General features: G+C 43.0%; 1 protein-coding gene across 5 annotated transcripts in view; it reads right to left on the reverse strand.

Moving 5' to 3' along the window:
• mcm9 (minichromosome maintenance 9 homologous recombination repair factor) overlaps positions 1-13866 on the reverse strand; it is an 86768-nt gene that overhangs the window by 16942 nt on the left and 55960 nt on the right. For all 5 annotated transcript variants that reach the window (XM_038799683.1, XM_038799685.1, XM_038799682.1 and 2 more), the window contains one exon: positions 6962-7087. In XM_038799683.1, the coding sequence (XP_038655611.1) occupies positions 6962-7087 (126 nt within the window). The remainder of the gene's footprint in view (positions 1-6961; positions 7088-13866) is intronic.

Below are 13866 nucleotides of genomic sequence, written 5' to 3' on the forward strand. Positions count from 1 at the left end.
ATGTATTGATTAAGTATTTCGGTGAAGAGTGATGTAGTGATGGATTGCTAAATGAAGGCTCGGATTTTCGTTTCCGGGGCAAGACTGCAGAATCGGAACATTGTGGCCTGGGAGAAAGTGGCCTAGAAGGTTGGGTTTTCATTCCGGGGTGACATGGTTCCCTGGGAGTCAGGTCAGATGACCCGGCACCCCAGAACGAATGAAGAGAATGCATGTGCGGAGGTAGGCTGGCAGTGAGGTTGGGGGCGCGTGAACGACATGCACCGTGCACCGGCACAGAATTCAAGGTCTAATAAAAAAACCAGGGAAACATAAAACAGCCCTCCAGCTCTCACTCCCCATTCCCAACCCAGACCATATCATATACCACTTACACCACCCCATTGGCCACCTATATCGTCCCTGCCAACCTATTCTCCTATGTCCAGGCCCACATGAACATACAAATTAGGAGCAAAAGTATGTCACTTGGCTCCTCGAGTGTGTTTTGCCATTCAAAAATATCACGGCTGATCTAATTGTAACTTGAACTTCACGTTGCTGCCTATCCTCACTAACCTTTCACGCTCTTGCCCATTAAGAATCTATATAACTTTGCCTTAAAAACATTCAAGCACTCTGCTCCCGCGACCTTTTCAGGAAGAGAGTCCCAAAGACCCGCAACACTCGAGATAAATTTTTTTTCATCTGTCCGAAATAGGTAAGCACTTTTTAAGTGGTTTGCCCTTCGTCCAAAAAAGCGGGAAACTTCCAAAAAAAGGCAGGAAAGTTCCTGCAGCTTCTCGCACACCAACAAACAGGTTACAGGATGAAGTATTTTGTGTAAAAGATGTGGTCAAAGGCACAAATTAAGGCAGGGTGCAGCATTTGGCAAGTATTGTTCTAGATGCAAAGGAAAAAAATCACTTTGCTCAGAATTGTTACTCTAAGCTGAACCCCAGATCAGTCAGCACAGTGGAAGACTCAGTCTCCAGTGATGAAACATCATTGTTGTGGGACTAATAACAGAATAATTATTAGGAGACATCAGAAAATTCTCCAGCTTAAAAAAATGCAAACTGATACTCCATTTAAAATAAATGCGGTTGATGAGGACAAGTGGCTGCTACTACTTGAAGTTAGACACCTGTGCTAAAGCCAATTTAATCAGCATGATGATTTTTTTTTTAAATCTAAAAATTCAGCCGATTAGAAGAAAATATTATAATGGTTCAAGCATTAAATGTTATGGTGCTTGTGAACAAAGTGTGGTGGTGAAGAACACAGTTTATTCAGTCCCATTCTATATTGTATCTGAGGGCTTGGATTCATTATTAGGTGATCAGTCCTGTGAAGAATTACATCTAGTGCAGATGGTACACAGCATCCACAATGGATTGGTTCAACACAACAATGATTCTGAGAACATTATCACTTATTCAGTGATGTGTTCACAGGTTTTGGTATTCTATCATTCACCTACAAGATACAACTCAAAGAGGATGCAAAACCAAGGCACCAATAAGAGTATGTGCGCCTTTTTGGGGTCACCTCTAAAAAGGAGCTAGTTAGAATGACAAAATTAAAAGTAATCAGAAAGATAGGAGAACCTACCGACTGGGTAAACTCCATAGTTTGTGTAAAGAAAAAGAATAGCGATATTCGCATATGCATAGATTCTAAACATCTTAACGAGACTATTAAAAGAGAGCATTACCAAATACCAAAGCATGAGGAAATCACATCTGAGATGGCTGGTGCACAGTTCTTTACGAAACTTGCCGCATCTCAGGGTTTCTGGCAACTAAAGCTGGAGGAACAATGTACAAAATACTGCACTTTCAAGACGCCATTGCTTTGAGAATGCCGTTTAGCATAATTTCAACACCAAATTTTTTTCACTGTGCCATGGAGCACATAACCAAAGGCATCAAAGGTGTATGTGTGTACAAGAAGGATATCGTTGTTTGGGGCTCAACCATAGAAGAGCAGAATACGAGGTTGCTTAAAGTTCTAAAGACAGTCAGGAGAAATGGGCTGAAGCTCAACAAGCAAAAGTGCTAATTTGAAGTAACTGAGGTCGCATTCCTAGATGACAAACTCTCATCGCATGGCATTGAACCTGACGAATCCATGCAATTCTCAACATGGCAAAACCACACGATAAGAAAGCCATCTTAAGTGTGATGGGTATGATCAATTTTATAGGGAAATTCATTCCAAACTCATTCCAAATTAGTTTATGTAAAGATGAGATGTGAAGGTTCAGTTAGGGTGCCTGAGAGTTACATGTTAGCCAGGAAGGACCTAAAGAGAGAGCTAAGAAGAGCCAGGAGGGGACATGAGAAGTGCTTAGCAGGTAGGATCAAGGAAAACGCTAAAGCTTTCTATAGGTATGTCAGGAATAAAGAATGACTAGGGTAAGAGTAGGGCCAGTTAAAGGACAGTAGTGGGAAGCTGTGTGTGGAGTCCGAGTAGATAGAAGAGGTGCTAAATGAATATTTTTCGACAGTATTCACACAGGAAAAAGACAATGTTGTTGAGGAAAATACTGAGATACAGGCTACTAGACTAGAAGGGCTTGAGGTTCATAAGGAGGCGGTGTTAGCAATTCTGGAAAGTGTAAAAATAGATAAGTCCCCTGGGCCGGATGGTATTTATCCATGGATTCTCTGGGAAGCTAGAGAGGAGATTGCTGAGCCTTCGGCTTTGATCTTTAAGTCATCTTTGTCTACAGGAATAGTGCCAGAAGACTGGAGGATAGCAAATGTTGTCCCCTTGTTCGAGAAGGGGAGTAGAGACAACCCCGGTAGACCAGTGAGCCGTACTTCTACTGTGGGCAAAGTCTTGGAAAGGATTATAAGAGATAGGGATAGTCAACACAGTTTTGTGAAGGGTAGGTGGTGCCTCACAAACCTTATTGACTTCGTTGGGAGGGTGACCAAACAGGTGGACGAGGGTAAAGCAGTTGATGTGGTGTATATGGATATATCTATTCATATATTCTCTCTATACACACAAGAACAGTAAGCATAGTATGTACAAATAGTCCACATCTACAAATTGAGCAGAAAATACAGAGGCATGAGATTGAGGGTGATTTAGCGGTTTGGATCAGAAATTGGCTAGGTGTAAGAAGACAGAGGGTGGTGGTTGATGGGAAATGTTCAGCCTGGAGTTCAGTTACTCGTGGTGTACCACAAGGATCTGTTTTGGGGCCGCTGCTGTTTGTTATTTTTATAAATGACCTGGAAGAGGGCGTAGAAGGATGGGTGAGTAAATTTGCAGATGACACTAAAGTCGGTGGAGTTGTGAACAGTGCGGAAGGATGTTGCAGGTTACAGTGGGACACAGATAAGCTGCAGAGCTGGGCTGAGAAGTGGCAAATGGAGTTTTATGCAGAAAAGTGAGAGGTGATTCATTTTGGAAGGAGTAACAGGAATAGAGAGTGCTGGGCTAATGGTAAGATTCTTGGTAGTGTGGATGAGCAGAGAGATCTCGATGTCCATGTACATAGATCTCTGAAAATTGCCACCTAGGTTGATAGGGTTGTTAAGAAGGTGTACGGTGTGTTAGCTTTTAATGGTAGAGGGATTGAGTTTTGGAGCCATGAGATCATGTTGCAGCTGTACAAAACTCTGGTGCGGCTGCATTTGGAGTATTGCATGCAGTTCTGGTCGCCGCATTATAGGAAGGATGTGGAAGCATTGGAAAGGGTGCAGAGGAGATTTCCCAGGATGTTGCCTGGAATGGAGGGAAGATCTTATGAGGAAAGGCTGAGGGACTTGAGGCTGTTTTCGTTAGAGAGAAGAAGGTTAAGAGGTGACTTAATAGTGGCATACAAGATGATCAGAGGATTAGATAGGGTGGACAGCGAGAGCCTTTTTCCTCAGATGGTGATGGCTCGCACGAGGGAATATAGCTTTAAATTGAGGGGAGATAGATATAGGACAGATGTCAGAGGTAGGTTCTTTACTCAAGAGAGTAGTTGGGGTGTGGAATGCACTGCCTGCAACAGTAGTGGACTCGCCAACATTAAGGGCATTTAAATGGTCATTGGATAAACGTATGGATGATAATGGAATATTGTAGATGGACTCGAGATTGGTTTCACAGGTCGGCGCAACATCGAGGGCCGAAGTGCCTGTACTGTGCTGTAATGTTCTATTGTTCAAACCAGTCAGCAAAAACAACACATCGATGTGATCTCCTGCACAAAACAACGGATTTCACTTGGACTGAGCAACTTAAGCAAGAGTGGAAGAAGCTCAAGACTTCACTAACCACCACGCCAGTTCCCACATTTTTTGACCCATCTAAGCAGATTACAGTGTCAACAGATGTGTCCAAAGATGGTCTGGGAGCAGTTCTCCTGAAACGCGAGCATGACGATTGGAAACCAGTCGTGTATGCATCACGATCCATGACGACAACAGAGTAAAGGTATGCTCAAATCGAAAAAGAATGCCTAGGTTTAGTTGCAGGCTTGGAGAAATTCCACGACTACGTCTATGGGCTTCCAATTTTCACAGTTGAGACAGATCATCTTCCTTTAAACATCAAAAAAAATCTCAACCAGATTTCTCCGCGCATTCAGAGGATGATGAAGTTACAACGCTATGACTTTAATCTCATCTACACGGCAGGCAAATATATAAAGAGCAGCGATACAAAGTATTAGTAGGGAAATTGCTGAAGATGTAGATCTGCATGTAAATCTTAATTCCACACTACTACCAGAATCAGATACGAAACTACATGGGATCCAAGAAGAGACCAAGAAGGATCAAACTCTCCAAGAGGTGATGAGGAACATCAATTCAGACTGGCCCAGAATTCAATGTATGGAGTTCTACAATACAAGATCTGAACTCAGTATCATTAATGGTGTGGTACTTTGTTTGAACACTATAAAAATACCTCAATCTCTTTGCAAGGAGTTACTAAAGAGCATACACAAGCTACACCTAGGGATTGAAAAATGTAAAAGCAGAGCGCGTGACTCTGTTTACTGCCCAGGTATAAACCAGGATATTGACAGAATGGTCAGTTGTTGTGGCACATGCCAGACGGATTGTTGTAAGCAAATAAGAGAACCTATACACATATCTGATTTACCTACGGCACCATGGCACAAAGTAGCTATTGATCTCTTTCACCTAGACTATTTTCAAACTATCGGGAAATGGCTTCACCTGTCAAGAATAACGGCAAGAAGTGGAATTCTGCATACCAAGTCCTTTTTTGCTAGACAAAGAATTCCGCAAGTTGTCGTGACTGACAACAGTCCTTGTTTTAGCTGTAAAGAGTGGCGACACTTCACAGTCACGTATGATTTCAATCACGTCACGTCAAGTCTGTTTTATCCTCAAGCCAATGGAAAAGCCGAAAAATGTGTACATATTGTTAAACAATTATTGCAGAAAGCAATGGACAGCCAATCTGATCCATATCTCGCAATATTGAGTTACAGAGCGTCACCATTGTCACATGGTAGATCGCCAGCAGAGTTACTCATGGATAGAAGGTTGCGTACTTGGCAACCTTCCATACTTGGCAAAGGAGGCGCATACAGTAGTACTGCAGGAAATGCAAAACATTAAAGCAAAACAAAAGCAGTTATATGATAGAGTATCTCGAACTTTATACCACCTCTGAGTAGTGATGACATTGTGAAAGGAGAAGATTCAGGCAATTCGTTGAGAAAAGCCATTGTACTTGAAGAAGTAGCACCTCGTTCCTACAATGTACTGACAGACGATGGGTTGGTTTTAAGGAGAAATTATCGCGCACTCTGGAAAACCAGAGAAAACTTTCACAACAACGTGATGGATGACGAATCTACGTCAGAATCAACATCAGCTGCAGTGTCAGATAGTTCAGCAGTTCCTGAGCATGAGAATGTCATGGAGAACATTGAATCGACAAGTTCTCAGCAGCAAGATCAAACTTTGAGAAGATCAACCAGAGTCAGAAGAAAACCCGATCGACTCAATTTGTAGATTTGGACTATTTGTACATACTATGCTTACTGTTCTTGTGTGTATAGAGAGAATATATATTATATATAAATAAACATATATAAATATATATTAAAATATATTTGTTAAACACTTTATAAAATAATGATAATACTGTTGGACACAGGCTCATGATATCACATGTAAATATACTGATGATAATATATTAATTTATTCCTTCAAAGGAAAGGGAATGTGATTATATCTTGGTTGTAATTCACCGCCTGACCACTTGGAGTCTCACTAGTGAATGTTAGAGTCAGGTGATCCCTCAGACTGTCTGGAGGAAATTGGAGAGAGGTTGATTGTGCTTCATCTCACTGTTATTCATCTGTTGTTTTGTATATAGTTTACCCACAGTTAATGTTAATAAATCATTCATTGCTTTAGCTACAAGTTTTTTTGTAATATAAATCAGGCCACCCGACAAGAACAATACAGACCCATTTAACCACAATAGAATTATAGATGATCCAAAGTAGGACTCATCATCCTTGAAAGAGAGAGAGAGACACAAAGAGGTCATCTTACAATTGTAAACAAGGTCATAAAATGCAAAATTAATCTGAAGCATTACTTCAAATCAAATTACAGCAGTAGGACAATGACACTGAAATTCTAAACAGTGATACCCAAAATTTTGAGTTGATTTAGGAAATCACAATTGACTAAATGATCAATACCAGGAATTAAACATTAAAATCATTTATGGAACAACCAGAGGGAGAGGGTGTGATTTTTTTCTGTTGTTGAATACCCTGAATGACTTCCTCAACCAGATTGTGCGATTTTTGTTTCAAGGGTTGCATTGAAACTATTAAATAGATTAGATAGAATAAATATCAATTAATAGAAATAGTTTTTAAAGAAACATATCCTCCAGTCTGGATTTGTATGAAAAATGAGTGCTACAAAATAATTTAGATTCATTAAGATTTAATTGCTATTGCTGTAGTACTAACCTCTAACCTTTGTGCCTGCTCCATCAATTCTTTGAACTCCACCTGCCAGCACCATGGCAACAGCTAGTTTAACCACATACATTCCAAATACCTGTGGACAAAGGCTGGCCAGGATTTCATTTCTCCCTAGAAAATAAAAATATGAAGAACATCTATGATGAAAGAAAGCAGCAAGATCATTATTTAGCATCAAATAAAACAAACACATTTCTACATACACACAATCTAACACAGAAAATCAGTGCCAGCATTATATGCCACTAACACCCAGTTCTACACCTTGCGTAAAGGTTGGACCGTGATTTTAAGCAATTGTTTCATCCATTCCCAATTGGGCCATCTATTTTTTGACTCTGAACTAGTCCAGCTATTAATGGAATCCTGCCATACGTATACTACACATGAGTCTTTAGGAATTATGGCACCGTTATCAAGAAGTTCAGTTATACGATAGTATAGTAAAAAAAAAGTATACATCACTTTATAAACTTTAATAGCTTCATTTTAAAAATTAGATTAAATGTGAATGCTACGTGTTAAAGTACTGACTTTGTGGCAGTGAGTGATATCTGAACATATATGGTTCAATTTTAAAGACACTGGATTCCATCTAATAAAAGTATACCATATTTGATTCACATAGTTGACTTAGCCTCTGCTGGTAGTACTTAAAGATACCCAAGTTAACCCTGTGTTCAATGACAGAAATGACTAAGGAGAGGATTCTCTGGAAGGTAACACTTCACATGGAGTTACAGACCATGAACCTCAGATCACAGAAGCACAAAGTAAGGAATTCAAACTTATAGCTAGATGTAGTCAGCTTATTCTATTTTCAAATATTTTCTCTTCAAAATTTACCAAGTTTGAGCATGTTTTCATTCAGCTTCCCCAGTTATCTCCTGCACAACCATAAAGCTTGCTAGGTTATGGTAGCGACTGCAGTAGCTCTTTGGTATCTCGCTCAAACAAGTGTTTTCTCATCTGTCCGTCTAGAGGAACATGGGACCAGGAGTAGGTCATTCAGCTGGTTAACTTTCTTCGGCCATTCAATTAGTTTCATGGTTGATTTTATCTCAACTCCACTGAATCTGTCAGAGCCATAGGTTAATCCCCATACTTAATATAAATAATTTTAAACTGAAGATAAGAAAGGTAAAGTTCATGAAATAAAAACAGAAAATGCTGGAAATATTCAGCAGGTCAGGCAGCATTGGTGGAATCACACAGAGTTTCCCAAAATTCTTCATAGTTTTAGTCTTTGTGCCCTGATATCAGTCTATGACTTGATGCTGTACCTCCTTCAAGGCCAATATATCATTCCTGAGAGGGTGGCATGGTGGTGCAGTGGTTAATACAGTTGCCTCACGGCGCCAAGGCCCCAGGTTCGATCCCAGCTGTTGTCCGTGTGGCTTTTGCACATTCTCCCAGTGTCTGCGTGGGTCTCAACCCCACAATCCAAAAAGATGTGCAGGGTAAGTGGTTTGGCCTTGCTGAATCGCCCATTAATTGGAAAAATTTAAAAATATATATATAATTCCGGCGGAGTGGTGCCTAAAGCAGATTGGAGTACTCCAGACTGCATGTGTACAACTGAAGCATCACTTCATCACAAATTGCACACATTACACCTCCTGGTGCCCAGCAGAGAAAACAGCCAACTCGAGGAATACCACCGGCTGACTGCTAACAAACCACTCCCACTGACACACAGGACCCAAAACAAACACCACGCACACATCTGAAACATTGTAGCCCCGACTGGAACATACTCCCTACCTCACAAATTAAGGACAGTCCCACCGAACGACAACCTGACCTGAATCTACATAACCCTGAACTGATTGAGAACGGTCTACAAGAACACATGAATAAGGAGTGAAAGTATGCCATTCGGCCCTTCAGGCTTGCTGTGCCTTCAGTAAGGTCTTGCTTGATCGTGTTTTGGCCTCAACCCCACTTTCCTGTGCAACCCCCCCACCCCCATGAGTTCCATAGTTGGTCAAAAATATGTCTAGCTCAGCTTTTAATATATTCAATGACCCAGCTTCCATTGTTTTGCGGGGAAGAGAATTCCATAGGCTATCCTCCAAGAGTCAATACTTCTCCTCATCTCAGTCTTAAATTAAATAGGAGATCCCTAATTTTTAAACAGTGTTCTCTAGTTCTAAACTCCCCCATCAGGGGAAACATTCTCCCAGCTTCCATCCTGTCGCCTCCTCTTCAAATCTTATATGTTTCAATACGGTTATCTCTCATTCTTCTAAAGCCCAATGAGTACAAATCCAGCCTTTTCAACCTTTAATTTTCTTTATTCTTCCATTTGTGGGATGTGGGCATTACTAACAATTTCCTCAAAAGATAATCCCTTCATCTCAGTAATCAGTCTCGTGAACTTCTCTGAACAGCTTCTAATGTGATTATGATTTTTCTGAAGGAGACCAACATTCTACGCAATATTCCAGGTGTAGTGTACTGGAGGCCCGATATGGCTGCAGCAACATTTCTCTACTTTTATCTTTCATTCTTCTTGCAATAAACAACATTCCATTTGCCTTCCTAATCACCTGCTGTACCTGCATACTAACTCTTTGTGATTCATGTACCAGGACACCCTGCAATCTCTCTCCATTCAAATCATATTCTGCTTTTCTATTCTTCCCGCCAAAGTGGATAACCTCTCATTTCCCACATTATACTCCATCTGCTAAATTTTTGCACACACTTAACCAGGGACAAGGGTTCAATTCAGGCCTTGGGTGACTACCTGTGTGGCATTTGCAACTTGCCCGTGTCTGCGTGGGTTTCATCCGGGTGCTCCGGTTCACTCTTACAGTCCAAAGATGTGCAGGTTAAGTAGGGTTACATGGATAGAGCAGGCACGTGGACCTAGGTAGGGTGCTCTTTTGGAGGGTTGGTGCAGATTCAATGGGCTGAATGGTTTCCTTCAGCACTGTAGGGATTCTATAATCTATGAAATCCCTCTCTAGACTCCAAATCACCTTGACAACTTACTTTGTTGCCTTACTATCAGTAAATTTAGCTACCATTCATTCAGTCTCTTCACTCAAGTCATTGATATAATGTAAAAAGTTGAGGCCCCAACACTGATCCCTGTGGCACTCCACTTTTCACACCTTGCCAATCGAAAATGGTCCATTTATCCTTACTTTCTACTTCTTGTTGGCTAATCAATCCTTTGTCCATCCAAATCCCTATGCAATTAGCTCATATTTTATGCAGTAAAGTTTGATGCGGCACCTTATCAAACAACTTTTGGAAATCCAAATGCACCACATTCACAGATTCACCTTACTTCCTCAAAGAACTCGAATAAATTTGTCAAACACATTTTTCCTTTCGCAGAACCATGAGCCCTGATGATATTATGATTTAAATATCCTGCCGTTACCTCCTTAATTAGAGATACTAGTATTTTCCCTATGACAGATGTTAGGTTAACTGATCTACAGGAAGGAATTCTCCCAACCCGCCGATGGCGGGAATGGTGGTGGACGGCACAGTTAATCAGGTGGGAGCCAAAAAGTCAGAAACCCACTGGTGTAAAATCCTGTTGCAATTCTCCCAATGGCGGGTTTATGGCAGGTCTTTCTTCCTGCTGGCAGGTGATCCAAACGCTATTTCATCTTATGAATGATCATTAAAACATGTGTCCGCCGGAATCCTGTCAGGCCTTCCAATCTATCGCCAGAGGGAAATCATGTCGGTGTCAAAAAATAGGGAGGTAGAGAGAATACAGGGAACTATAGACTAGTGAGCCGAACATCGGTAGGACGGGAAATTGCTAGAGTCCATTATCCAGGATTTCATAGCATAGCATTTGGAAATCAATGGTATAATCAGACAAAGTCAGCATGGACTTACAAAAGGGTTGGCAAATGCTTGACAAATCTCCTGGAAGATGTAACTAATATAGTTGACTTGGGAGAACCGGTGGATGTGGTTTATTTAGACTTTCAGAAGGCAAGGTCTCATGTAGCAGATTACTGTGTAAAGTTAACATGGGATTGTGGGTAGCATCTTGAGATGGATAGAAAGCTGGTTAGCAGACAGGAAGCAAAGAGCTGGAATAAATGGGTCTTTTTCCGATTGACAGGCAGTCTTTCCTCTACCTTCCAAGAGATGGAAGTAGAAAAGCACTTGGGGCTAAAGGGATTGGGGGGGGGGGGGGGGGGGGGGGGGGGGCAATGTGGAAGGAGGGCTATGCAAGGAGGCGGTAGGAAAAGGGCAGGGCTCAAGATGGCAGACAGAGGGGCAAGGAGATGGATGGAGGAGACGCACATTGGAAGGTAGAGGGAAGACTATGGAGAGGGAAGCTGGACCCCGATAAGGATGCATGATGTGCAGACAAATAAGGGGGTCTAAGGGTTTGCACATATAATACGAGAAGGGGATGTATGCAGGTGGGATGGTACGCACAAACATTTAACAGGTTGGAGCTGGTGTGCTTTGTTATGGTTACTGTAGGCCATTAACCTCTTTCGAAATGGGAATTCGGTCAAGGCTCCTGTTTTAAGTTCAAGGCCGGCAACCAGGAGTCGGACAGTGCAGACATTCCTGCTGTAAAATGGAAAGGAGTCGCAGATGACAGGCAGTCTAGGGGTTATGTGGACCCAAGTCAGAGAAAAGAGACAGTGCAGAAAAACAGCGGGGATGCAGCTGAAGCAATCATTTGACACCTGGTGTATCCCAGCTGAAAGGAGGGCCAAATGCTGTGTGGTTCACTGTGCAGGGCTGTCCTATAGTTGATGTCCCTGGGCATGGTGGGCTGTCTACAGGGCTGCAGAAGATATGGTGACGATGGTCACAGTGGGCGTCTGCAACTTGTCATTAGGGAACAGATATGCAGTGGAAGGGAGCTTTAGTGACTGTGCACACAGCCCCCAAAATGGGGGGGGGGGGAATGCAGTATTAGTGGATCTCAACATGCGCATCGTGAGGGTGGTCGGGTTGAACTCCACCTTGTGATAAAGTTGCTGCACCACCATCTCAATGTTCAGGTAAAATGGAGTCTTCCCAAAATCCAAAATAAGATTGTTTCTTTCAAGGAGGAGCATAATGAAATGTAGGAGGACTGCTAAACTGGCCTCTGGGGCTTCTTCTTGGTGCTTCTACAGTGGACAGGGTCCAGATCAGTTACACAGGACTCAAAGCTCATTTTCCAGGAAGAGCAAGCTCGATTTCTAATTTTGAGCTTTTAATGGGATAGGCACAACTCAATAGGCTCACGCCAAATGTTGAAAAGCTCCAGAGTATAAGGCAGGAATGCAGCTTTGCAGAGTGAAGGCTTTAGTGAAAGGAGCACAGCTACACCATCAATTCCGACATCTCATCAGTGAAGAGGAGTTACAGGATATTCATCGTGGCCAAACGGATTCCAACTATTTTGATGGAAGCCAAATACACTAAAATAAACTGAGGAAAAAAATTAAAAGGTGTAGCTCCATAAAAGGATACTGCCTTAAAGAAAAACAAATCACTAATGAAATTTAAAACATCAAACTAAAATGCGATTAAAAAGGGTCAATAAAGCATCCAGTGCCTGCACCGACCAGCGGGCACACAAGGCCTCAATGGTGTCCGTGGACACCGCATGCTCCCTCTTCAGGGATACCCAGCCAAGAATATAGTTGCAGTAGAGGGGCAGACAGTTTGGTCGGATGACCTCAGTCACCCGCTGCCTGGACCTGATAATGGCAAGTGTGACCAGCCCCAGGAGCAGGTTCACAAGGAGATCCTCCTCTCTCCCCGCCCTTCTCCACACCGGGTGCCCGTAGGTCAGGAGCATAGGGCTGAAGTGCAAAGAAAATTGTAACAAAAGATTTGTCAAAAAACTAAAAAGGGGGTGCAGTCTATAACAACCTAGATACGCATGGTCCATGGACTCCAGAAGACCTAAAAACAAACGCAGGCATATTTGGAGTCCGTGAACTGATGCAGTCTACAGTTGTATGGGACTACTGCGTGCAACACCCTCCACTCCAGTTCCCCAAGTTTAAGGTGGAAGACTCCAGCATAGAGAAACCTCCAGTGGGGACCTCCGCCGCAAGACATCAACAAGGCACACAAAGCCATCATGTCCAGCCGATGGGCGAGGGCAAGGAACTAAAGGGTGTGCAGCAGCAGCTCATAGACGAACCCTATTTGTGCAGCGTGAAAGGACACTGAGGATATTTCCACAAGGCGACTAGGACTGCGGGATGGAGGGGGACAGGAGATCACCGCACACCTGCGCCACCTCAGACAGGAGATCACCGCACACCTGCGCATCTTCAGACAGGAGACCACCACACACCTGCGCCACCTCAGACAGGAGACCACCGCACACCTGCACCACTTCAGACAGGAGACCACCGCACACCTGCGCCACCTCAGACAGGAGACCACCGCACACCTGCACCACTTCAGACAGGAGACCACCACACACCTGCGCCACCTCAACACCACAAGTGCCATTGGGTTAGAGTGCAATCATTTTGAGGTCATGGATGGCATTGTCGTGAGCTGGATATCCACCACTGCATGACATGCCAATTCGTGGGGAGTCATCCAGCCCACTCCTCTGCCACCCAGCCTGTTCCCTATCCTTTTTTTTTATAAATTTAGATTACCCATTTATTTTTTCCAATTAAGGGGCAATTTAGCATGGCCAATCCACCTACTCTGCACATTTTTGGGTTGTGGGGGCGAAACCCACGCAGACACGGGGAGAATGTGTAAACTCCACACGGACAGTGACCCAGAGCCGGGATCGAACCTGGGACCTCAGCGCCGTGAGGCGGTTGTGCTAACCACTAGGCCACCATGCTGCCCGCCTGTTCCCTATCCTGATCACCCTGGTTGCCACAGCCCACCCTGAAGGTGATGACTGCACCCAATTTCTT

This window comes from Scyliorhinus canicula, chromosome 6 (assembly GCF_902713615.1).
Source record: "Scyliorhinus canicula chromosome 6, sScyCan1.1, whole genome shotgun sequence".
Classification (NCBI taxonomy): domain Eukaryota; kingdom Metazoa; phylum Chordata; class Chondrichthyes; order Carcharhiniformes; family Scyliorhinidae; genus Scyliorhinus; species Scyliorhinus canicula.